Source organism: Ambystoma mexicanum, chromosome 14, assembly GCF_040938575.1.
Source record: "Ambystoma mexicanum isolate Mex_15411 chromosome 14, UKY_AmexF1_1, whole genome shotgun sequence".
Lineage (NCBI taxonomy): Eukaryota > Metazoa > Chordata > Amphibia > Caudata > Ambystomatidae > Ambystoma > Ambystoma mexicanum.
Window position 1 is genome coordinate 3,772,141 of NC_090940.1, and position 26,204 is coordinate 3,798,344.

General features: G+C 46.8%; 1 protein-coding gene across 14 annotated transcripts in view; it reads right to left on the reverse strand.

Annotated features, from left to right (window-relative positions):
• Nucleotides 1-26,204, reverse strand: part of LOC138527333 (receptor-interacting serine/threonine-protein kinase 4-like) — a 437,375-nt gene that overhangs the window by 180,224 nt on the left and 230,947 nt on the right. For 10 of the 14 annotated variants that reach the window (XR_011283901.1, XR_011283902.1, XR_011283898.1 and 7 more), the window contains one exon: nucleotides 23,290-23,353. The exons of 3 other annotated variants lie outside the window; for them this stretch is intronic. Coding sequence is in view for 7 of the 11 variants with exons in the window: in XM_069638389.1 (XP_069494490.1) it covers nucleotides 23,290-23,353 (64 nt within the window). In the remaining 4 variants the exon portion in view is untranslated. One more of the 14 variants, XM_069638393.1, reaches the window with a different exon arrangement.

The following is a 26,204-nucleotide window of genomic DNA, read 5'->3' on the forward strand; positions in this document are numbered from 1 at the left end:
TACGCATTGGGGACGAGTGGAAGGCAGCGTTCTGTACCCAATATGGTCTGTTCGAGTATAGCGTCATGCCATTTGGGCTTTGTAACGCTCTGGCTACGTTTCAATGTAGCATGAACGAGATATTTAAAGACATCATAGACGTTTGCGTGGCTGTATACTTGGACAATATCCTCATATACTCCCAGAACATGGAGGATCATGCCACTCACGTTCGAGAAGTACTTTCTCGTTTACCCCAACACACTCTCTTTGCCAAACCCGATAAGTGTCAGTTCCACATGGATAGTATAGATTTCCTGGGTTTCCATATCACTCCAGGAGGGTTGACCATGAATCAATCGAAAGTACGATCAGTATTGGATTGGCCAACACCTGTTACTCTCAAAGCCCTGCAGTCTTTCTTAGGCTTCACCAATTTCTACAGGCGATTCATCTATGGCTTTTCATCTATTGTAGCCCCTCTCACAGCCCTCACTAGTCCTCATGTCCCATTTCTCTGGTCTGATGCTCAACAAAGAGCATTCGATTCATTAAAGACCGCCTTTACCACTGACCCAGTCCTCCAGCATTCAGATCCTGAAATGCCTTATGTGGTGGAGGCAGATGCTTCCTCTTTTGCTCTCGGGGCTATCCTGTCCCAAACCTGCCCTAATTCTGGTCGTTTGCATCCAGTGGCTTTCCACTCCGGCAAATTCACCCCTACTGAAGTCCATTATACGGTCACAGAAAAGGAATGACTGGCAGTCAAAGATGCTTTCCAGGTGTGGCGCCACCATCTTCTGGGGGCAAAGCATCAGGTTACCGTCTTTACGGACCACTGTAACCTGCAGGATCTGGCGTCTCTCAAATGTGTGAATAGCCGACAGGTGCGTTGGCATCTGTTCTTTGCCGCCTATGACTTCCAAATCAAACAATGGTCCGGGCTGACACATGGAAAGGCAGACGCGTTATCGCATTCCCCCGGGGGTGTTTCGTTGCCCATTTTCCCCCGAGAACTTGTTAGAACAGAAGAACGTCATTTGTCTTTGTACCCCTCCTCTGCCCCTATTGTCCTCTATACGTACCTGGGTGGCTCTGCATCCTGACCAGTTGTCCGAGTGGGACCCCGTGTATCATGACTGTTTACCCTTCGTACAAAATAGGCTGGTACTACCCACAACTGACACCCGCAATCTCGCATTGGAGTGGTCCCATGACATCGCCATCAATGGGCATCCCGGTCAGAGACGGACACTGGCACTGTAGAAACGCTGATGTTGGTGGCCATCCATGAAACGGGACGTCGACTATTATGTGAACACGTGTTCAGTGTGCGCCCATTGTAAACACCATATTGGCGACGTTTAGGACTTCTGCATCCAATCCCCGTACCCCCAAGTCCATGGCACACCCTTACAATGGACTTTGTGACCGATCTCCCTCATGTTCAGGGATGTGACACGATCTGGGTAGTGGTAGATTCATTCACTAAAGTGGCCCGATTAATTCCATGTGCTGGCATCCCTTCTGCTCCTGTGCTGGCTGGACTTTTCTTTAGGTCCATTTTCTGTCTCTTTGGGTTACCTACCAATATAATCTCTGATAGGGGTTCTAAATTCACGTCTCGTTTTTGGCAGGCTCTGACAAAACTGCTTGGTATAGACGCACGTTATTCCTCAGCCTATCATCCGGAGACGGACGGTCAGACTGAGCGGGTGAACCAGACTATGGAGCAGTATCTGCGCTGCTTGACCTTGCAACATCAACAGTCCTGGTTCCACGTCCTCCACCTCGCTGAGTTTGCCTACAATAACGCTGTGCACGCTTCCTCTGGCCTTTCTCCTTTCTATGCCCTGTACGGTCAGCATCCTCGCACGTCACCAGTCCCGTTCCTTTCCCTTTCTAGTAACCCGGCTGCTGGTGCTTGTATTCGGGATTTGTCTGATGTCCATTTACGCACCCTTGCTCATCTCCGTGAGGCGCACGCTTCTCTGAAGGCTGCGGCTGATCTGAAGCGTGCTACCGCACTAACGTATTCTGTGGGGAGTAGGGTTTGGTTGTCCACTCGACATCTCTGTTTGCCTGGCTGCAAGCTTCTGCCCCAGTTTATTGGTCCCTATGTGGTGTCTAAGGTCGTTAATCCTGTTGCTTACCGCCTGTCGGTTCCTGCTGCTTGATGCATTCACCCAGTGTTTCACACCTCTCTTCTTAAGCCTTGTCTTGGCCCTTACGCGCCTCTGTTCCACCCCAACCCCTGTTTCTGTGGACGGCCCAGATGAGTATGAGGTCTCTGGGATTCTGGGTTCCTGTTTTGCTAGAGGGAGTTGCAGTACCTGGTTGATTGGTTTGGAGGAGCGGTCCTGGATCCCTGCTGAGGATGTCCATGCTCCTCGTCTTGTTTCTCGTTTTCACCTGGAGCGCCCGTCCTGCCCACGGGGTCGTGAGCCTTGGGGGGGGGGGGGGGCTCTGTCATGCAAAAAGTCCCCGCTCACACTAGGGTCCCAGTAGCGCCACACACACACACACACACACACACACAGAATCCTTCTGTAGGCGAAAATAGGGGATTAACTGTCTGCGGGGTAATGCAATCGGCCTCCCACTTTCCCCTCTCACCCTCCTTGAAACCCTTCTGTGATTTCTCGTAGCGTCTCACCTTAGGTTCTGGAAGGACGAGCTCTCCATCCTGCTTCTGATGCAGGGGCGCGTTGGTATCCAGTTACTTCACTGGATTTTCGGATTGGTGAGAACCAAACCTGCTTGGCTTCCAGGTAAGTTTTTTGATAAGGAGGTTCCCCTTGTGTCCATGCATTAATGTACTAATGCTAGTGTCTTTTCCCCATAGGGGCCGGGGTACGGAATGCCGGGGAACAGGCACCCACCCGAGATGAGAGGTGAAATCCTTGTAGAAATCAGGTAAGTCTTTAATGAGCGTTTTTTGGTAATGTTTTTTCATTCGCTCATTAACGCTGATGCCTTTTTTCCCCTTAGGGGCCGGGGTCCGGAAATGCCAGGATGCGGCGCGGACCCGAAAATGAAGAGGGAATGAATCAACAGGGAAGTCTTAACATGGAGATTTAGCTTTCCTTATTCCCTTCTCTCTCTCACCTTTTGTTCTGGTGTTTTTCTCCCTAGGCGCTGGGGCGTGACTGCGAATCCGGATGATCGCTGCTGAACATGGAGGCGCCCTGTAAAGGTGAGTGGAAAGCAGCGCTGCAGCGATCGACGCGATGAGCTTTTAAATAAAAGTCTTCCTTTTCAGGATTGTCAGCGAGATGTCTCCGGGATGCGGATTTAGCAGGTAAGGACTTTTCCTTCTTCTGTTCTCTTCTTCTCTTCCTTTGCAGGTGATCCAGAATGCTGGCAGGCGTGGCAGAAGTCAGGATGCAGGAGCAGACACGGTGAGCGTCCAGCTGCTAGATGCAGAACAACGCGAAGCACGTGTGGCTGTTCGGGTGGGGTTTAAATAGCCTTGGAAGAAGTTCCAGGTATGTATCCTTCCCCGACCACGCCCGGATGGTAAATTAGTCCCACAGATAAAGTAGTTCCTTTCAGGCCTCAAGGAGGCTGGGATCCTGCAGCATGGTCTGCATCAGGTAAGTGCACCCAAGCATTCCCATAATGAGCCTGGCGCCTGTGGCGCCAGGACTGATGTCTTTTATAAGCCTGGCACCATAGGCGCCAGGACACTGTCCAAAGGGCCCTTATATGGGGTTGCTGGGTCCTTCCTTGGGGACTGGATGTCCGCTTTCGGGGACGCCGGGCTTGAACCGGCTCCCCGGGAGCGGGCATCATGACAGCACGCCCCCCTCCCCAAGGCCCCTCCCAAGGTTGTTCCCTCCGAGGGTTTTGGTTTGTCTGGGAAGAGTCGGTGGAATTTCCTGACTAATCGAGGTGCATGCACATGGTCGCTGGGTTCCCACGACCTCTCCTGAGGTCTGTACCCCTTCCAATCAATTAGGTAGAACAGTTTTGACCTAAACATTTTTGAGTCTAAAATGTTATTCACTTCTAATTTGGGCTCCCCATCTATTAAAATAGGTTCTGGAGGTTTGAGTAGCCAGGTCCGGGTACCACTGGTTTCAGAAGTGACACATGAAAAACAGGGTGAATTCGCATTCTAGCTGGCAAATCAAGTTTAACAGCCACTGGGTTAATTATTGCCGTAATAGAATAAGGTCCCAGATATTTTGGGTTAAAAGTTCGAGGCCCTTTGAGTGGTAAATGTCTGGTAGCTAACCACACTTGATCCTCCAATCTGATACGGAGGTGCTTCACTCCGATGTAGATCAGCATTCTCCTTGTATTTTCTCTTGGCTTGTTGTAAATGCGTAGTTGCCTCTTTGAAGGCTTGGGTAATTGTAGAATGCAGATGTTCTACTGCAGGCATTCCGAGGTTCTGAGGTGAGTCAAGGTTTGAGGTTCGAGGGTGATGCCCAAACAAAGTATGAAAAGGACTGTGGCCAGTTCCAGAGTGTACCGAATTATTATATGCGTATTCGGCTATCCAAAGAATGTCTTTCCAGTTGCTTTCAGATTGCTGTAACATACAACGTAAGTACTGTTCAAGGGTCTGATTTGTCCTCTCGGTCTGACCATCGGTCTGAGGGTGGTGACTGGTCGATAATCTTACGTCGATCTGCACCATTTGACAACATTTGCGCCAGAAGTGGGAAATGAATTGGCTTCCCCGGTCAGAGATTAGTATAGATGGGAATCCATGTAGCCGAACAATATTTTCGAGGAATTCTTTGGCTAGGACAGAAGCTGAAGGTAAACCTTTCAAAGGAATAAAGTGGGCCATTTTGGAAAACAAATCCACAATTACCAGAATAGTATCGTACCCCGAACAAGGAGGCAGGTCCGTAATAAAATCCATTGATAGGGTGTGCCAGGGTGTTGGTGGTATGTCTAGAGGTTGAAGGAGACCGGCTGGTCTTTTCTTTTGGGCGCAAACACCACAGGACATCACAAAAGATTTAACATCTTTTCGCCAAGAGGGCCACCAAAATTGTCGTTTCACCTTTTCCTCTGTCTTGGCAATACCGGGGTGTCCCTCTATTAATGTATCATGATAACTGGAAATAACTAGTTCGTGTAATTCCTTATGTGGCATCACGAAATCAAATTCAGCGAAAAACAAAGCCCATCAGAGCTGCCGTGATGACTGAGCCTTGGCGGTTTTCAAATACTGTAAATTCCGGTGATCAGTGATCACTGTGATGGTATGTCGAGCGCCAAGCAGATAATGCCGCCAGGCTTTAAAAGCGGACTTAATGGCTAACAGTTCTTTGTCTGTGATTGCATAATTAACCTCGGGTGCCGAGAATTTTATGGACAAAAATGCTACGGGATGCAGTTGGTTGGTTTCGGGATCCCTTTGGGACAGGACAGCTCCCATGGCTAGGCTGGATGCGTCAGTCTCAACGACATAAGGGAGATCTGGACGCGGGTGTTTCAATATAGGTGCGGAGGTCAACTTAGCTTTTAAATCCTGAAATGTCTGCTCGGCTTCTTCAGACCATTCAAAACGTTTATTTTTCCTCAAGAGTGCAGTAATGGGTTGTACCACGCGTGAAAATTCCGGGATAAACCTGCGATAGAAATTGGCAAAGCCGAGCATGCTTTGAACCCCTTTTACAGAGCTAGGTGATGGCCATTTGAGGATGGCATCCACTTTTCTTGAGTCCATTCGGACTCCTTTGGGTGTCAGGATGAAACCTAGAAACTCGACTTCTGTGGTATGGAAAACACATTTCTCCAATTTAGCAAATAGTTTGTGTTGGCGCCGTTTTTCAAGTACTGCCCTGACGTGTTTTCTGTGATCAGATTCCGAAGAGGAGTACACCAGAATGTCATCGATATATACGACAACACAAACATCGATGAGTTCCCGAAGGACATCATTCATGAAGTATTGGAAGGCAGCCGGCGCGTTACACAATCCGAAAGGCATCACCTGGTACTCAAATAATCCGTATTTAGTACGGAAGGCAGTTTTCCATTCGTCGCCTTCTTTAACTCGTACCAGATGATAAGCCCCCCGGAGATCTAAGTTGGTGTATATGCATGCGTCCTTCACCTGGTCAAGGAGTTCATGGATCAGAGGCAGAGGATAACGGTTTTTAACTGTTATCTGGTTCAATGCGCGGTAATCGATACAAGTTCTAAGGTCGCCTTCTTTTTTGGGCACGAAGAACAAAGCCGAGGATGCCGGGGACTTTGACGGGCGAATAAAACCATTAGCTAGGTATTGATCCAAATATTGTCTCAAATGCAGATTCTCAGGTTCGGTAAGGGCATAAATCCTGCTACAAGGGGGTTGTGCACCGGGCACCAGATCGATTTGGCAATCGCACGATCTGTGAGGAGGTAACGTGTTGGCCTATTCCTTTTGGAAGACGTCCTGAAAGTCTTGGTATTCCGGAGGTAGTTGCATGGAGGCAGAGGTTACAGATGCTAGATTAATCTTCAGGTTTTCTGGGTAGCAGGTTTGTGTACAATCCGGGAAGGTTATTCTCTTAGCTCGCCAATCAATTTGAGGATTATGTATCTCTAACCAAGGGATTCCAAGAAAAACCTGAAACTGTGGAGCCTTGATTACATCAAACACAACACCCTCCCGATGGCCGTCGGGACCAATAAGAGTCACCTCAGTAGTGGAATGTGTTACGGGTCCAGAGGCAATTTCAGTTCCATCGACTGTGGTGATGACATCTTTGCTGGTTTTAGGATGGAGAGGGAGGTTAATCCTAGAGACCAATTCACGATCCACATAGTTTCCAATAGCCCCACTATCGATGTATGCCTTTATTGCATGCAACCGCTTAGGCTGTTCTGGATCTACGAGAACCATTGGCACAATGAAATGCGAGGTCTGAGAGTTAGTTTTCAAGCTCGGCAAGCGGATCCCTACACTTGTCGGGCGGAGTCGTTTCCCGAAACAGAGTCTTCATGGTTTTTATCAGCAGCTCCTACCGCCTTTCGGGGCGGTTTTGCCAGGCAATCTCGTAGAAAGTGTCCAGAATTCCCACAATAAAGACATAATTTTAACTGCCGCCTCCTTTCACGTTCCTTTTGAGTTAAGGGTCCTTTAACCCCTCCAATTTGCATAGGCCCAGAGACATCAACTCCCTTGGGATTAGCATGGGTCTTGACCAACACCCGGGTCTCAAACCTGGACCGATCTGCTTTTCTGTTTTGAAGTCTGTGATCCAATTGGACCACTAAGTCTATATACTCTGTGCATTCTTGGGGCGGATTTACAACTTGGGCCAAGACATCTTTAAGTTCTCCGCGAAGGCCTCGATAAAACAACGTGACTCTTTTATCCTCTGGCCATCCCGTTTCCACAATTAATCTATTAAAGGTTGCAATATAGGATAGGAGGTCCTGATTGCCCTGTCGCAGGGATAGAAGTTCGTCATCCAGAGCCTGCCCCTGAGAGTGTCGAGCAAATAACCTTTCCATGCTTGCTTGAAACCTTTGAAAATCACGGAGAATCGGGTCATCTTGAGTAACCAGTGGAACTGACCAATCGGCAGCGCAGCCGCTGAGATATGACAATACAAAGGCTACCTTGGTCTGATCATTAGGGAAGGCCCCAGGTCTGCATAGGAAGTGCAAACGACACTGATTCATGAATACGGCGAATCGTTTGGGGTCCCCAGCAAAGCATTCGGGTGGGGCCAGCGGCATGTTTCCAGGTAGATTAATCTGCACAGGGTTACTGGAAACCACAGGAGCGGGGTTCCCTCCGGAACCGGGTAGAGGAGTTTGCCCAGCTTGACCTTGCAAAAGCTGTCTGGCCAGGTCATCAGTTCTTTCCTTTGATATTATTAATTCCCTCCTGAGGGCATTAGTCTCTTGACGAGCGGCGTGTACTTCGGCCCGTAATTCCCCCAGTAATTGGGCCAACTGATCAGTCTCAGAACTTTCCATAGCGCCTGGGTGGGAATTTGTAGGAAGGCTTTGCGTTCTGTTACGCTCACCTGACTCCCACGGAGGCGCTGACCTGGTTTGCGCTGCTGTGACCTCTTCTAAGGTGATGCGCAGGGTTCGGAAGACGGACTGGACCGGGCCCCCAAATCCAGCTTGTCTGGCTCGCAGAAGTATCCTTCTGTAGGCGAAAATAGGGGATTAACTGTCTGCGGGGTAATGCAATCGGCCTCCCACTTTCCCCTCTCACCCTCCTTGAAACCCTTCTGTGATTTCTCGTAGCGTCTCACCTTAGGGTCTGGAAGGACGAGCTCTCCATCCTGCTTCTGATGCAGGGGCGCGTTGGTATCCAGTTACTTCACTGGATTTTCGGATTGGTGAAAACCAAACTTGCTTGGCTTCCAGGTAAGTTTTTTGATAAGAGGTTCCCCTTGTGTACATGCATTAATGTACTAATGCTAGTGTCTTTTCCGCATAGGGGCCGGGGTACGGAATGCCGGGGAACAGGCACCGACCCGAGATGAGAGGTGAAATCCTTGTAGAAATCAGGTAAGTCTTTAATGAGCGTTTTTTGGTAATGTCTTTTCATTCGCTCATTAACGCTGATGCCTTTTTTTCCCCTTAGGGGCCGGAGTCCGGAAATGCCAGGATGCGGCGCGGACCCGAAATGAAGAGGGAATGAATCAACAGGTAAGTCTTAACATGGAGATTTAGCTTTCCTTATTCCCTTCTCTCTCTCACCTTATGTTCTGGTGTTTTTCTCCCTAGGCGCTGGGGCGTGACTGCGAATCCGGATGATCGCTGCTGAACATGGAGGTGCCCTGTAAAGGTGAGTGGAATGCGGCGCTGCAGCGATCGACGCGATGAGCTTTTAAATTAAAGTCTTCCTTTTCAGGATTGTCGGCGAGATGTCTCCGGGATGCGGATTTAGCAGTCAAGGACTTTTCCTTCTTCTTTTCTCTTCTTCTCTTCCTTTGCAGGTGATCCAGGATGCTGACAGGCGTGGCAGAAGTCAGGATGCAGGAGCAGACACGGTGAGTGTCCAGCTGCTAGATGCAGAACAACACGAAGCACGTGTGGCTGTTCGGGTGGGGTTTAAATAGCCTTGGAAGAAGTTCCAGGGATGTATCCTTCCTCCAATCAGGTATGTATCCTTCCCCGACCCACAGGTAAAGTAGTTCCTTTCAGGCCTCAAGGAGGCCGGGATCCTGCAGCATGGTCTGCATCAGGTAAGTGCACCCAAGCATTCCCATAATGAGCCTGGCGCCTATGGCGCCAGGACTGATGTCTTTTATGAGCCTGGCGCCATAGGCGCCAGCACACTGTCCAAAGGGCCCCTATATGGGGTTGCTGGGTCCTTCCTTGGGGACTGGATGTCTGCTTTCGGGGACGCCGGGCTTGAACCGGCTCCCCGGGAGCGGGAATCATGACATACCTCTGGCATTTTTCTCACCAAAGGCCATTTGTGCTCAGTGACTGGTGCTTCCTTTCGGAGCATTTCTGATCCTCAGCTTTCAGCAACCGACAGCGCTGCTCACGCGCCCCCCGCATTAGTCCCCAGGTCCCGTGTGTTTAACAGTGACTCCTCTACTACATATAGGTAAGCTCTGGTGTTCAGCACCCTTCCTGTAGTCAGAACACGTCTCTGTGATTGCTTGTGCTAATTTACTATTTCCTTTACAGCGGTCTTGGGGCTACCAGTCCTGCGGGGTTCCAGCAGTCAGACATATCACACCTGTGGCCTCAAGGATCGCACAGGGAGTGTTTATACCTTCTCCCTGTGTGGTACTTCGGGACGGAGGTCTCTTCGGTCTACACGACATATCAAGCCCTTACAGCTAAGAACCAGGAACAAGGGACCAGTCACAAACAGGAACACTGCATCAATGACCAGCGCTGGACTGAAGCAAACTGAGGCTCTTAAAGCTGCTTGAGCACACGCCTCAGGTGTGCTGCTTGCTGCACCTGCAGCCACAGGTGTTTCCTATCCTCCACCCAACCTTGTCCTGCAAGGGTGGAGATGAAGCAGTGGGCCAGACATTCTGGGAAGCATAGTCATTTGATTAAAGCAGCATGCTGGCTGTCAAAAACCTGGAATGGATCCAGAAGGGAAGTAGCTTGGAAAATAAGGATTTAGCGATCCCACTTCAACACCGCACGTTAGCATAAGGTTCAGAAGGAAAGTCCAATATGGAATAAACCCCAAATCATGCCCCCAAGTGGTGGGAACGGCAGCTAACAGAGCGAATCGTGACAACCATAAAGTATAGTGAGCGGGGCGATGCAGGGGACACCCCGGCAGTCCCTGTTTATTTTTTATTTATTTATTTTTTAAACGGAAGGATGCGGGGCTGGACCCCGCAACCCCTGCTCACTATACCATGAAATATAGTGAGCGGGGGCGATGCAGAGGAAAGCCCCGCAGCCCCCGTTTTTTTTTTTACAATGCTACCACCAAAGGTTCGAACTTTTGGTGTTCGAACCTTTGGTGGTAGCATTTTTAGAACAAATGGTCATTGCAACCATTTGTTTTCGGGAAAATCGTCCTAAACCAGACAGCATGGAGTAAGGTGGCCCCCGTGGACAAGATGACGCACCCTGGCTCAGGTTCTCAAAACAAAGGCAGTTCAAAACGTGTATCGAGGCTGACCTGACCTGACCTGACCTGACCTTACCTTCCACGTTAAAGTAACTTATGCCAAAGTTCTAAAAGTTAAACAAAATGTTCACGTAGGTCTGCCTTATCCAGGCTCGAACCTCTCAATCAGTGCACTTGCAGAGGTTCCCTTCTCCAATCTTAATTCACATTTGTTAGGGGTTCCCTTCACCTAACTCCTCACTCATTGGTCACCCTCAATCAGGCTCGGACCTTTCACAGATCTCTATGACTTTCGAATGTGAAAGACTTTTTCTACAGACCTCTGCAGGACCACTTTGACTTTCTCTTCAGCTCACACACTCATGTTATTTGCCCCAGTGTCTCTTGGTCTTGGTAGTCAGTAACCTAAGCACAAAAAGTTCAAATAAATCTTTTTCTTAAGCATTCACGTTTTCACTTCCCCTTCTGCCGGGGTTAATGAAGACCATTACACATTTCAGAGTTCGTTCACTTTGCTGCTTTATAACAAAACATTTCACATTTTGCTGAGACATTCGAGTGGGCTACTTCCTTTCACCGGACCTCTCTGCTACACTGTATCACTGGCTTCACAGTTATCAGCCACCTAAAAGTTCATCACTGGTTAGTTTTCTTTCACGTGTCATCAGCATGTGCGCAACCTTCACTTGTGAGGTACACTGTTGCTGTCAGGAAAAAGGGCTGGTGCAAGAAAGGAGTGTGCAAAAGGTGATAGAGGTCTGTGGAATTTACGAGTTCAACTACATTTCCCAGCATGCTTTAGGGAGAATTGTAGTTGCGGTCATGCGGCCGTTGACACAGCTGGTAAGGATTAACAAACGTTTATAAGGAGTTACAGAGCCACGGCAGGTGTGGCTTATTTTGTGTATCGAAGCAGGAGCAGGCGAAGCTACGACACCGGCAGCAGCATGTGAAAACTCTCTACGGGAACACGGACTACAGGCGGCTGCGGAACCCATTTTAGAAGCTGAAGACTGCTACGTCCGGGAAGTCTTGCGGGTCTCCCGGACTTGAGTTAAGTACAGGGCGAGTGGCGGCTGGCAGAATCACGCTCTTTGGGTGTTATTTGCTGTGTGTGGAAACGGCGCGCTTACCGCTCGGACATAAAGTAGTTTGTCCTTGTTTCTAGTATCCTGCCGCCTTGAAAATCCAGTACTAGAAGTTTGTTTGCTCGCAAAAGTTCATTGATCAATGCGGGTGGAACAGTCATTACCGCATTGTATAGCAACAAATCACATTCTAAAATCATAAGGGGCATATGTTATTTGTTATTTATGTTGCTGCAAAATATGTTCCATGTTTCATGTTACGTGTTCATATTCATTGTTTTCCTGTAAACCCACGGGCCATGTGTTTTGTTGAATTCATTGTGGGATTTTCTCCCAAGTATGACATGTGCAGAGTATCATCTATGTATCTGTGTTTATGAGGTCGTAGGGACAGGTCTAAGACTATGTTAGATGCACGTATTAAGGTGTTTCAAAGCTCAGGTCTATATTCTGTGTATGGTATGCTGGATACAGGTGTAACATGTTCAGAGGAAAAGTAGGTCGGGTCTTTTCCCGTTGTTTCCCTTGTCCTATCCAACATAGGTTTTCCTAACCCTCTTACCGGTGTTCCTAATTTCCCCACCCTATCCACAACCTCTTCCTAACTCCTCTTCCCCCCATTGGCTGCCACGTGGTGTCCTGTTTATTCTATCAGGTGCCTGTGCCAACCACGGGTGGAGGGTCGACTTCATTCGGCTTCTGTGGTTCGGGAGAGAGTGTCGAATTCTCTTCCCTTGTTCGGAGTATTATTGACAGTTGCGCTTCAATCTTTCCTTGACACAAACGGGCCTTTCATGTCTTTCACTAACTCACCAGTTGTGCGCGTTCCTTTCTTGTCTCTAGGGCTTTGATTCACGAGTCAAGGTTAATACCACAGGCTTGGCCTCGCCTCCCCAACTCTGTTGTTCACCCGGGAGGGTCGCTGGTGTCCTTGAAACAAAATGCAGGTTTCTTCTTGTCTGTGATTTGGCTTTATCCACATCTCCTTCACGGCTTCCCGGAAGCAACAATCTCATGCAGGGAACTTCAGGGTTTCTCTACCCTTTGCTCTAGTCCCTTGATCCATCGTCCTGCTCCAGTAGGTTTACCTTTGCCCCAAGATCTGCTCCATCTCGTATTCCACCTTGCTCAGAGTGTGTCTCTATGTTTCTGCCTTTTATCCATGTGGGATGAGCTAATGGGTATCAGAGGTGTATGATTAAAGTCAAGTGCCGGACTTTGCCTGACCCGATAAGCGGGACATGTCCAATGTAATGCTCGTGTGTGAGTCCGTCTTTCCCCAGAGCGCACTGTCCATGTAAAAGTGTTTGTGTAGGAAAGGGGTGGGGGAGTTGAAGTCTCAAGAAATCCTACCTGGTAGGATGAGGTAAAGGTGTTAAAGGGGTGGAATAAAGCGTCTCGCCAGTGGGTGTCCTGACCCCACTCCCTGAGGACCCCTCACCCAGGTGATCCTCCCGCACTGGTCCACCCCCAGGAACTGGATCCAAAAGCGATGGCCGTGTCCTGGCCACCTGGATAAAAAGTCCCCAGGAACTAGCCAGTGAGACACGCTTTGGTTTCTTACATTGGCGAGAATCGATAAAATTAAAAACAAAGAAACAAAGAGAAACAATATCATAATGATTCTAAAACCTGTTATAAATGTTGGTCTTTTTATGATAAAGGGCAGCGACTGAGGGTGCTTGCCCAAATAAATGTTTGTGTTGTAAGTGTTTTAAGAACCTGGTTTGTATCGACAGTCGAAATTGACTTGTCATTATGAGAGATACACCTTTCTTACACCTGTGCAGGGCATTACCAGGCTATATGGCTAAGATAAAACAGTATAACGAGGAGTGTATTAAGGATACAGCAAATAAAGCACTAGTGCCGTGGCAACAAGAAGGTTTGTTGATACAAATAGTATTGCAACATATGACAACGTATTTGTATGCTACATACAAGGAGATAAAATAACAAAAAAGGTTAGCCATTTTGGAATTGTGAAAAATGTATCAGAACGAGAAGGAAAACCCGGCAGACAAGGAGTGGATGCTTAATCAGCATAAGGAGGAGGGTGCAAATGCCCTCTGCTCCTCTCACTCCTCCCAAAACGAATAGCGTCATAGACGAGAAACAGGGAATTTATCCCTTACAGGAACTGAAGGCAGCAGCAGTGTATGCTAATCCAATATACGCACCTCCCACTTATAATAGTGAAGACAGTATGGAAGAAGGTAAGGTTAAGGAGCAAAAAACATATCGTCAAGCAATGAGTAAACGGAACGTGGTGAACGAAGGAGTAAACAGATAGAAATAGAGAAGGAAGCCAAGAGAAAAAATTATGGGAAGGACCGAGTCAAGGAAGGGATCGTAGTGCAAAATGAATGGATGGGAGGACAGATATTAAGTTAGATGGGAAGGGCATCGACAATGTTAAATAGGGGGAAGAAAGAGAAGAACGGGAAGAGAATGAGAAGGAAGAAAGAGCATAAAGAGAGAGGGGGAACAAAGCCAAGAAAGAAGAAGCTCAGAGAATCAAAAAAAATAGGTTGCAAAGAAAGCGAGAGGAAGAAGATAATAGAGAAATGAAGAAAAGGGAAGAGAAAATTAGAAGGAGCAGGGAGCATAAGGACAATGAAATAAGACTATTTTGTTAACCGATGTATGGTGCCAATAGGAGCATGAGAATAGTGGGAAGAAGAGAGCAGGTCACAGCAGCCCCACAGGGAGCTGCAGGGAACACCAAAAATACAGACATGGGCTGATGAGCACGGGGCAGAAGACATATGGAAAGGGATTGGAGATCTATATAGACAAATGAGGGACAAGGATGGTTACAAAAGTAAGGGGAATAATGAAGGGTCATTGCCGGAAGAAGCAGGAAGCAGATTGGGGGACACAGTGGCAGACTGTGTATTCTGAAAAGATTTGGAGGAGCTGGCTTTAATTCTTGGGCCCCTGCCCTATCGAACTCCATGCCAAAATACCTGGCTGATATCAGTTCATTGGGTATCTTTAAGAAACAACAAAAAACCTTCCTGTTTGATATAGGTCAGGGGTAATTTCTCCCTTTGCCATGCTGCTGTCATTCATTCCTGTATTACACTTGTGTGTAATTTCACACCAGTTCCTTTTCTGTTGGTTTATAGGATGAATACTGCCCTCTTCTCGTGTCTCTTTTTGAATTTTATGTTATTTGTCATCTGTCTTTTCTCCCCTCCTGTGTGCGCCCTGAGGCCTTGGGGTTAGTGGCGCAATACAAGAACAAAGATAGATAGATATATAGATAGAAAGATAGATAGATGGATAGATAGACAGACAGATGAACATAGGGCATTATCCTTAAGTGGGTTGGATCTTGATGATGAGGAAAGGGACACTAGTCATACGAGTTTGGGTTTAATGACGGCAGATGAAGAGAGGGAACAAAACGACAGGGCACAAAGAAGGTGCATGCAGTTTTTCGATAAACCCAAGCATGGAAAAGGGATAAAATGGTCTGATTTAGAAGCTCTTAAAAAAAACAACAAAAAAAAAAACACTGGAACCAACACCATATTCTGAACGACCACCAGCATGATCGCACAGTGCAGGGGATACATCCCCACCATATGTGAGCCAATTAAGGTCACTGCCAGGCTGAAGACAGACAGGCGAAACTAGCCCCAACTGGAGAATGAAGAGTATAGGTGGGTGTGATCATGGGAGAGGGTTTTCACAATTCCCATTATTAGAGAAAAGGGGAAGGTGACCACAATATATTCTGTGGTCACAGATGGATAAGGAAAATTTAAAGTGTAAATTGCCTAGGTTGACAGCAGGCACAGGGAAATGGATTAATGAGTTAGAACAAATGACTGCGGGAATGAAGTTAGCAGTGGGTAAAATAAAAGGCCTATTGGCAACCATTCTACGGGAGAGAGCTGATGACATTTGGAATCGAGCAGGGTATGTGAGTGTAGCAGAACAAAACACGACATTCGACAAAGCGCCATTTAATTACTGTAGAGCAGATGTATGGAGAGCGCTTAGAGTACAGTATCCGGACACATCAGACATGTGTGCAATTATGACTAGGAAAATGGGGGAGGATGAGGACCCTGTTGGCTTTATTTAAGAGATTCAAGAATGCTGGAGGCTTCAGACTCGTGAACCATTGGACAAAACAGTGGCATTATTTTAACCACATTTTATGTCAGGAACTGCCTGAGCCAGTGCAAAGGCAGATGAAGAAGCAGGTGGGAAAGGAGGCAAAAACTTGGGCAGAAATACAATTGACCATTGTACATCATTGTCGATTGTTGCACGAGAAGAACAAGAAAAAAGCTGAAGGTAGGAAGCAAAGTTAGTCCAGAAAAAAATGTCAAAGTTTGCCATAGAAGGAGCGGTATTGACAAGTCGGGAAAGTGTGGTATTTATTTATTTAATTGTTTGTTTATTTGTATTGAGCCAAAGCGCACAAGCATTGGGGTGCTGTTACGTCCGGGGTCCCCCAGAATCCCCATGCCCGTGTGCAACTTTCTTTTCGCCCCGTCACCTGGCTGCTCCTTTCTGGCAGCGTTGCTGTTTGCCATGGCGACGAACCACAGCGTCCGTTCCCATGGTGATTACACGAACGGCGTGTCACATGGTGTGTCATGTGTCCTCACCCGCGACTCGCCCTCACAAGCTCCGCCTTGAGAGGGACGTTTAAATACAGTGTTCTTCCTGCAATCGCTGCTTCTATTTGTAGCATTTACATCACCTTTACTGTATACATTTATTCTTCCGATACGACTCCTGCTTGGTTATTGTCATCCTTTTGCCTTACACCCTGTATTGTTGTGAACCGCTGTTGCAGACTGTCTGCTAATTGGACTGCGGTTGCCATACGCCTTTCAAGCCTCTGGGTCCTTACCGTTGCCGACTCCAGCCTGACACCCGGATACCTCTGCCCTACGTTTTGCTTCTTCAATACTTACCGTTGCCGACCTTGGACTGCTTCACGGATTCCCGCACCTCTTCCAGGTACCTGGTAAGCCCTCATTGTACCGAGCCATTGTTTCTTAAGAACTCCTGAGTTCTTTGCCATTCTGGGGTTCACGTACTCCTTGCTTCTTTGCGCATATCCAGACTGTCATCTATTGCCAGCCTACCCCTTCCTCTCACAATTGAAATTAATTCCTCTGTCTTGTCTACAAATCTCTTCATGACCTCACCCCGCTATCTATCTTCCCTCCTCTCATTTTACTCTCCCTCCTGCCCTCTCCGATCCGCCGATCTCTACCTTCTCACTGTACCCCCTGCCCCTTGTCCCTCTTGAGCTTCCGCTCCTTCCAACTCTTGGCCCCCCCCTCCACTGGAACTCCCTACCTCTCTCTATCCGCTCCTCCCCCATCTACCCATCCTTCTGCTCCTCCTTGAATGCCCTTCTTTTCCACTCCCCCCGACTTTCCTCACCTACCTCTCTCCCCCCCTCAAACCCCTGCCCCCCCCTTCCCTCGCCCCCCTCATTCCCCCTCCTCCCGCTGACCTCATACTGGACACTGCTACCAGGAGGCGTAGGAGGCCACCTGGGATAACTAGCCATTCAGAGACTCATCTGTATCCCTACAGTGGTAAGCTTGTCTCCACTCTTTGCCATATCTAAATATCTTCTACAAGTATAAAGGGGATAATTCTGGTTATTGTTTTTCCCTTAGGACCATACTCCTGCAAGCCCTGCCAACTTTAACCAAGGTTCTACCCAGGGATGGTCAGGAGATAGAAAGTACCTTTCCACTGCCTGCCTTGTTTAAACTGTTTACTTTCTTTATAGCATGGGGTCTGACGGTGCGCGGGTTCACTGCTCTTTTATTTCATTTATTCCTCTGCCTGTGGAATACATCCAGCAGAGGGGTGTATCATAGAAAAGAGCTCCCTCAAGTTGAGGAGGCCCAGGTTCAAGGAGAACCCGGCTCATGCATCGAGTCCCAAGGGATCGATGTTCTTCACCGTTCCTTCTGGCAAACCTTGGGGTAGGACTCCCAACGCCCCGGCCAGTGAGTTGGTGAGTTACAGGCACAGAACATAAACACAAAACAACAGAAAAAAGGACAGGCCAACCAGGAGAGTACTATCTAGTGACAGAACTTGGGACTAGAAAATGCAGAATTTATTCAAACAGCCAGGTCTTCAGTTGTTTCTTGAACACTGAGAACCGTGACTCTAGACGCAGATTCAGGGGAAGTGCGTTCCATGCAAGGGCAGTGTGGGCAACAAAAGAGCGGCCAAGGCCTTTTTACTTTTTTTGTTCTTGGTAAAGTTAGTTGTCCTTCGGAGCTGAAGCAGAGATGTCTAGATGGAGTCTATGTAGTTAAACGTTTCCCAAGAGAGATGGGAGCATTGCCGAATATACATCTGTGGGCTACAGAGAGGGCCTTGAAAAGTAATCTTGCAGACACTGGCAGCCAGTGAAGATCTCTTCTAGCCTGTGATATATGTTCTCTTTTCGGAATATCGTGTATAATCCGAACTGCTTCATTTTTAAGAGTCTGAAATCTGGTTATACATTGTTTGTTAGCTCCTAGAAGAAAAGCATTATAGTAATTATAATAGTCCACCCGAGGCATGATAATGGCACACACCAGGTCTTCACGATTTTTCAGAGACAGGAAGGGCTTGGCATGCCTCAATACTCCCAGATGGTATTGGGAACTTTTGACCACTCCATCAACTTGTGCTTTGAAGTTGAGTGAGGCTTCCAAATAGACACCCATTGTTTTAACTTTATTCAGGGTGCCTATACGATTTCCATCTAGGTCAATGTCCTTATATTTGGGGTTACATTTTGCTCTCATCTGTGAAGAGCCAAAGATCATAAGCTCTGTCTTAGAGGAATTAAGGCAAACGAAATTATTGAGCCATACGTGGATTCAACCTGGCTGAATCTATCTCGTAATCACTGCTTAGCTCCATCACAAGCGGAGTGTTGTCAGCGTAGTTAGCAAAGTAAACTCCACAGGTAGTTAGCAGATCACAAAAAGGCTTAATGTTTAGATTGAACAGGGCAGATGACATGCATTCTCCTTGGGGACTCAATAGATAATGTTATTCACATCCAAGGAGTGTGAAAAACCTGAGGGTATTTCCCCAAGTAGATCTCAGAAATCCCTTATTCAGGTGGCCAAGGAAAGACCAGCTCTCTCAAAGCCCAAACATGGGAGTAGACAAACTGAGGAGGATGACCTGGATAAGGGAACCCAGGGTTATGCTCAGGGAAATGCCCCAAGTGAGAGGCAGTAGTATACCGAGGGAAGAGAAGAGGAGGGCGAAATCCCAGAGGCCTTTGTAGGCTCCAAATCATCTACCTCGCCTCCTCCCATTAAATCTCTCCTACCCAGATCCACTGACCCCTCTGTAAAGAACCAATCCCTTAAGATTTCCAACACACTTACACCCGAAGATTATCTATCCCAGAATCCCTGTTTTCTTATGTTTTGCCTGAACATTCTTCTTCACGTCTCTCTGATTATTATTTTCTGTACTCCCAACATGCTAAGATAAAACACTACCGTTCCCAAAATCCCCCTTATTTCACAATACCAGCTATTCCTGTTTGCCCGACAAACCCTACCAATCCTATGCCTCTGATTATAATGTTCCAAACTCTGAGTCAAATGTACCCGACAACTACAATTGCCACAAACCCTCCTATTCATTTCATAAAATCTACCCTTCCGAGATCACCACCAACCCTATAACGAGGGTTAGAATTCCATGTAACACCTCTTTCCCTTCCGACCCTGTAGGATATCTGGAAACTCTACCACCCTCTTTTTCCAACCCAAACACTTCTCGATATTGTGACAGACAACAGACTAATCATAGAATTATTTACCTCACCTGTCCCAACAACAGGGTCAGGCAAAGTCAGGCGATTAATCAGTGCCACACACACCTGACAGCCCTTTCTTTTCCCCATGGGGATAAAAGGTAGAGCAAAAGAGCACAGTACGAGCAAGGCAGAATGCAGGACGAGGCAGCTATGCAGATCAGGCAGTTGAAGAGGAGGAGAAAGGCAGAAAATAGCGAGAGGTTGGTGAGGAGAGACACAACCTTGCCCTTTTTGACAAAATTCAGTGTACCCTCCGCTGAAAGAATCGCAAGACTGAGGATAATAGCCCAAATGTGCTGGAGCAGATATCAATAGTACATGGAGCATATTGACACTGATAAGCCGGAGCGAGAGAGAATCTTGCTCGTCTGGTACCGGCCTTGACTCCAGTAAAGAGGAGGGACAAGCAGTTCATCCCAGCCGGTGAGCCAAGGGGAGAACTGATAAGAACCGGGCTATGGTGAATGAAAGTCGCAAAGTGGGAGAAGTTCAAAGAACTGTAACATTGTAAAGGGGAGACCAGCTGCAGGAGGGGACTAGCACCATGTGGGTGCCGCTCCGAGAAACTCTGATCGATCCCCGTCTGAGTAAAACTACAGAAACCAGAAGTTTGTAGGAGAGCCGCCAAGATAGGTCAAAGGGGTCATACAGGAGGTCAGGCAAAATCTGTGTACAGTCGGAAGCCTTTGACCTAAGAACTATAAAGAAAGCAAGAGAGGTGAATCCTGTGAACATTGAAAGTAAATGTGAATGTGAAGTTGGCAAAAGTGAACCCCGAAGAGGGATGCTGACGAGAAGGGGTTAAGTCTAAAGTCCCAAAAAACAGTGTGCTGACAAAGAGAACCCGGCCGAGGGATGTCCACTGGAACCGTTTAAAAAAACATTAAGATTTGTGAAGGAAGGAAAAGCAATAGTAAACCCGGTGGAGGGAGGCTGAAAGTAAAGCGGGGTATGCGCCCAGAAGAGGGGGACCCAGGGGTGAATCCGTCACCCAAGAAAAGCCATAGTGAACCTGGTGGAGGGAGGCTGAAAGCAAAGAGGGGTCTGCGCCCGGAAGAGGCAAACTCAGGGGCGAATCCATTACCCAAGAAATACGTAGATCAGAACTTTGTATGCGTTTGTTGGTTCTTTTTTTTGGGAAACTATCAGGCCCTTGGGATGAGAAAACCACAACCCTGAAGGCCTTGATATCGATAGAAACGGTCATAGGATACAAGCCCGGAAGAGGGGGATCTAGGAGGTGAAAAGCTATAACCCAACACCAGGAGGAACACGGGTCAGCGCCAGGAAGAGGGGGACACAGGGGTAAAGAATGCTCAGCCTATGAAAACAGGAAACAAACTTTTTTTGATGGAACTTTTGTTTTGTTACTTGAATGCGTCAGACCCTCGAAGGCTAGAGACTTTGAAAGTAAAGGAGACTTGGTCATCGAGGCTCCAAGTAAACTGGAACCAAACTGTCGACTCGTGCTGGGAAAGCTAGAGTGTGTGCTATGCTCCAAGATCCCATCTTACCCTGTGCTCAAAATGTGGGGAAGGGAGACCCAAGCTACCGCATCCTGACATATTATTTGTGAACAGTTACTTTCTTTTCTTGAAAACCATCCCATACCCCTTTTTGTATTAGTTGTAAGGTTTGGCAATAGGTTTCATAGTATAGGCCCTTTTCATTTGACAACGCCACTAGGACTGGCTTATTTTCATTTTAATGGTCGACGCTTGCTTCGATCTTAGATTTACATTAGGCATTTATCCAACCTGCATACAGTCTAATTAACACCCTTCAACTGTGATCAATTGTCCGTCTTTACTGTTGCCACCATGAGTTCCTTAGAAATGGTGTCAGTAATGGGATATAATAAAATTGATGATAGTTGGAGAGCCCACTTTCATGAAGAGAACACGAATAGAGATTTCCATGTCCTATCCTCAGAAATCTTGGAGTTGAGAAGCCAACCCTATCAGACTCCTTTTACATTGTTGGGGAGAAATTTATGGAGAGTATGGTACCACCCTTCCAGCCCTTGGAACAGAGAACAAGTGTCCAATTTATTCCCTTGACCTCTCGAGCCATTTCATCCATTCGAAAGGATGTCGAGGGCAAAACCTACCTTCTTTGCCCACAGGATTATTTTCTATAGGGGAGGGACACAGCTCTAATCTCTTTGCAAATAAGAGTAAAATATCCCTTGGGTTGGTCCTTTTTTATTTTGCCTTGTAAAGAAGTAAGGCAAAAATGTAAGCGCTCATCTCCGACAAAGACGGATTAACCTTCGTTTTTCTGAACTTGTCGACAAACCCAGTAGAAATCTATTGGGGAGACCAAATAGGGATTCTGGCATATGAAACCCCATGGAGCACACCCAGAGAGAAACTCCTATATGGGACCGTAAGTAAAATATCACCTGAGAAAGTATTAGAAGGAGATCCCTTCTACCGTAATTAAAGCCACAGAACACCATCCTTATCCTGCAAATGGAAAAGTAGAGGGCGAGTCAGGGAGAGAAAATGGGAGAAACCCAGCCGGGAATACGCAAGAAGAGCCATATATTAACCAGGAGGGGCAAAAGCTGCGGACCGATCATGTCATCAAAACATTTTTTAGCCCACTGAATAAGGACAGAAGAAGATTTATATCCCATAACTCTCTGAGTGATTCAGACAACTCCCAAGGTGAACAATGTCTATTCGGTGGGGAATGGGGCCACGTTAGAGAGATCTACCCCGATAAGCTAGAGGAGGAGCTAATGGTCATTCTAGAGAGAGAAAATGAGGTGAAAGAACTCCTAAAACACATCTCCTCTGCAAAATTTGAACAACCAGACGAGGGTGAAAAGCCCCAGCCATAATAATCCTTGGACATTCGAGGGGAGGACCAACCCGGGTTCTATGCTGAAAAACTTGGCCCGACAATTTGGATGTTCCACGGAGAAGTCTCAGTGAAACATCTCCATCCAACGAGCATAGGGGAAGGGTATGTGAAAAACCTAGGGTATTTCCCCACGTAGATCTCAGAAATCCCTTATTCAGGTGGCCCAGTAAAAACCAGCCCTCTTAAAGCCCTGCCATAGTGTCTGGAATCCACCTGGCTTCCTGGTCCAACACATGAACTGTTTTGGCGGAAGCGCTCTATAAATTCAATAAATAGAAATACAAATACCATGTGTGATAGAGGTGATGTCCCATACAAATACCATGTGTGATAGAGGTGATGCCCCATACAAATACCATGTGTGATAGAGGTGATGCCCATACAAATACCATGTGTGATAGAGGTGATGCCCATACAAATACCATGTGTGATAGAGGTGATGTCCCCCTGATTTACAGAGGATGACACCTCTTTACCATTCTCTCCCCTTAGGTTCTGTAAGATCATTATGTCTCGCCTCATCCCTTGTTGAAACCACCTTCTCTCTGCACAGCTTCAGCTTTTTTAGGTGTCTATATTTCACTACTCTCGGAGTGGTGGACAGTCTCTTTCTGTGCTGGCTGACCAAGAACGAAACATGCTGCTATTCCGGCCTTTGCTCTCTTTCTAATCATCAGTCTTTACCCCCTACCTTAAAGCCCATTTCTTCCCTTGTGCCATTTGGTGTTTCCCCACTCACTCTTTCTGTCAGATGGACGCAGGACAAAGGGACATCCAAGTGAACGAGCGATGTACAGCTTTCTAGGACATAGCACAGCATGAGGCTTTCTGGTGAAGGCGCTATACAAACCTGAATTAATACATGCATTTCAATTCCTTTACTTGATATAGCGTGTGACACACAAACACAAAACTTAACACAACTACACAGCTGTGTGCCAGGAGCGGGCACATTGCAGGAAACTAAACACACTCACCTGAACTCTGGGGCGCAGAGAGAGTTTCATCGGATATAAAATTGGAGTCGAAGTCGAGAATTTCCTGAACAAAGGAATTAAAATACTGCTTTAGGGACGAGATGAGGATGAGAAGCCAGAAGGAGATCCTGTAGGAAAGCAGGCGAGGATGAGAAGCCAGAAGGAGATCCTTTAGGGAAGCAGACGAGGATGAGAAGCTAGAAAAAGCAGGCGAGGATGAGAAGCCAGAAGGAGATCCTGTAGGAAAGCAGTAGAGGGTGAGAAGCCAGAAGGAGATCCTGAGGACGAATATGCAAGAGAAAGCAAAGGACATACTGAGTTATAAAATGCTTTGGCAAGAACTATGAAAGGAAATAAACACAGAAATCAAATGGGAAAGAGGTGAATAGGTATACCCGAGGAATGAGAGAAAAAAAGGTACAAAAGCTACAAAATAAGTGCAAAAAAAAGAGAACTGTAACAAAGGGACCAAAGCGCAGCAAATACAAATCTATGAATCAGGAACAATCTCCCATTGCACGCTTGAAATGTGGAGGGGTACTCAAGGAACTTCCCCCTAAAATGGAGCGACATTAGAATGCAATGTAATATAAAAAAGTGGTCCCATATAGCACTCTTATGCCAATAATGTTGGCCTCGCCTTGCATGGGTCAGTAAGAAAGGAGGGCAGGGTGTGTTAGTCGGATAGCAGGAAGGCAGATGCAGAAGCCTTTGGTGTTGATATATGCAGGTCGGAAGTACCTGTTACCTGTGTGTTGAAATGAAAATCTGCAAGTTGTTTGTGGTTGATACCAACTGGGCACGTTAGCCATATGGGCATCCCCTGGATTGTGGCGTGCAATCTCCCTTTGTTTGATGATGTGCAAAAATTAACAGCAGGTTGTTGAAAGAACATGGATTGGGTCAATCTGTTAAGTACACTAGATCTAGGCGGTCTTCTGAAGGAGTGTGGGAGGTGAAAGGATGCAAGATTTTAGTAGTGAGGTGTTAGTTGAGGGATAAAGGGGGTGGAGAGTGGGGGTGAGGGTGTTGTCACTTCCTTGCTCTTGGTGGTAGATTTCACTGAGATTAGAGGTGCTGACCAGTGCGACCCAGGTGAGGTTCCAGGATTCAGCTTGGTTTCCTGCAGATGGTAGTGCCAAGCGTTTCATAAATTACTTGAAGTAAATTAGCACAAACGTTTCTGGTGCACAGTTTTTAGTAAGTGGCTATTTTTCATTTCATTCAAAGTGGTTGGTTAAAACGCCAAGTCTTGAGCTGTTTCCTGAAAGTCAGGTGGTTCTCCGCCAGGTCGGAGAGGTTTAGGTAGGATGTTCCACAGTTTTGTGGCTATAACTGAAAAAGAGGACCCTCCTTGCTTTTTCTTGTTGAAGTTAGGGACTAGCACTAGTGCAGCATTGCTGTGCACCACTCACATGGTCTTTTTATTTTTTAATATCATTAGGGCTGCCGTGCGGTGCCCCTGAAGAAAAGTTAGTGTTGTATGTATGCATTTGTGTAAATAAATATATATAAAAGGCAAATTTGTGGATATGTGTATGTGTCTGTTCGAAATGTTCAGCATGCTTCTCAACATGCTACAAACCTGAAATGTGCCATGTGAGGAGGTTCCATGGTGTGGACAATGCAACAAGTATAAAATATACATTTGTCGAATCTTTATTGTTTTACGCGGTATGCAATGCTTAGCCCTGGCATATGGCGCCTCGCGCCATAATTCTTTAATTGTTCACAAAGTTCAGCAGTTCATGAAAACATCAGCAGTTAATTGTTCCTAAACTGTCCACACTATCAGCATTCCAGCTGTCGTTAGCGGTACTGACTTTGGAAGTCATGCCGATGACATAAAACTGTGCTTTTGTAGTAATGCGGGTGACAGGAAACGGTGCATGTCTCTTCAATAGTGTTCACAATGACATTGTCCGTCACATTGTGGCAAATCTCTCATGATAATTACAGAAACTTAATTTCCCATGGAAGTTGATAAATGTATGCCATCTCAACAGTACGAAGCTTACTTGCTTCAGCCGTACATGTACCAGTACGACACTTCAAGCTTACACACTTTAGCCCTACACATACGGCACTTGTGTTGAAACCGCTGCTGCCTTTGCTGTAGATCGGGACACCAATTATGTTGGTGCGCAATCTCAATGCTCCACTCAAAGTAGCTGGAATCAATTTACGGTGTTCATGCTATTCTCGTGGCCAGATTTGGGTGGCTTGCTCCAGAGTTAGAAACAAAGACAATCTGTTCACACTAGCTCCTACAGGAAAGACAAGCAAGATTGTCTACAAAGAAGCATTGGTTTAGTTAATTAAATCAACTTCAAACTAGGACTGAAGTACGAATTACTATGCACAGCACAGCTACACCTGCTAGTATAGGGGCTACATTACTGGCCGTAATTGTATTCCTGATGCTTGTATCTGCTTAGATTCACATGCTATGCATAGGCCGACATCAAGTGGTATCCGCGGAGCATTACATTATTTGTTTTTGAAACTCGAAAAGGGGCGTCAACAAGGCGTGCCAGTAACACTATCCCTAGTGTGACGTCCCCTGTACCCATGGTCCTGCACGCGTCAAGGTCCCTCAGATTGCTTTGTTTATGACATGAGGTAGCATGAAGTGTAGATTGAGTACAGATGTAATAAAGCAGATAAGAGTCGATGAAGCAAGCAAACATCTATGTACCTTCTACTCCAAATGGGAGGAAGGGTGGGTGCCTGTGAATCTAAGCAGATACAAGCATCCGAAAAAAACGAGTATGGTGAGTAATGTATCCCTTCTGAGGCTTGTGGATATGCTTAGATCACATGCTATGAATAGATTAGCGAGCAGTATCAGAAGAAGGTGGTGGTTTGTGAGAAGGTACGGCAGCAAATAGATGTTTTAGCACCGCTTGTCCCAC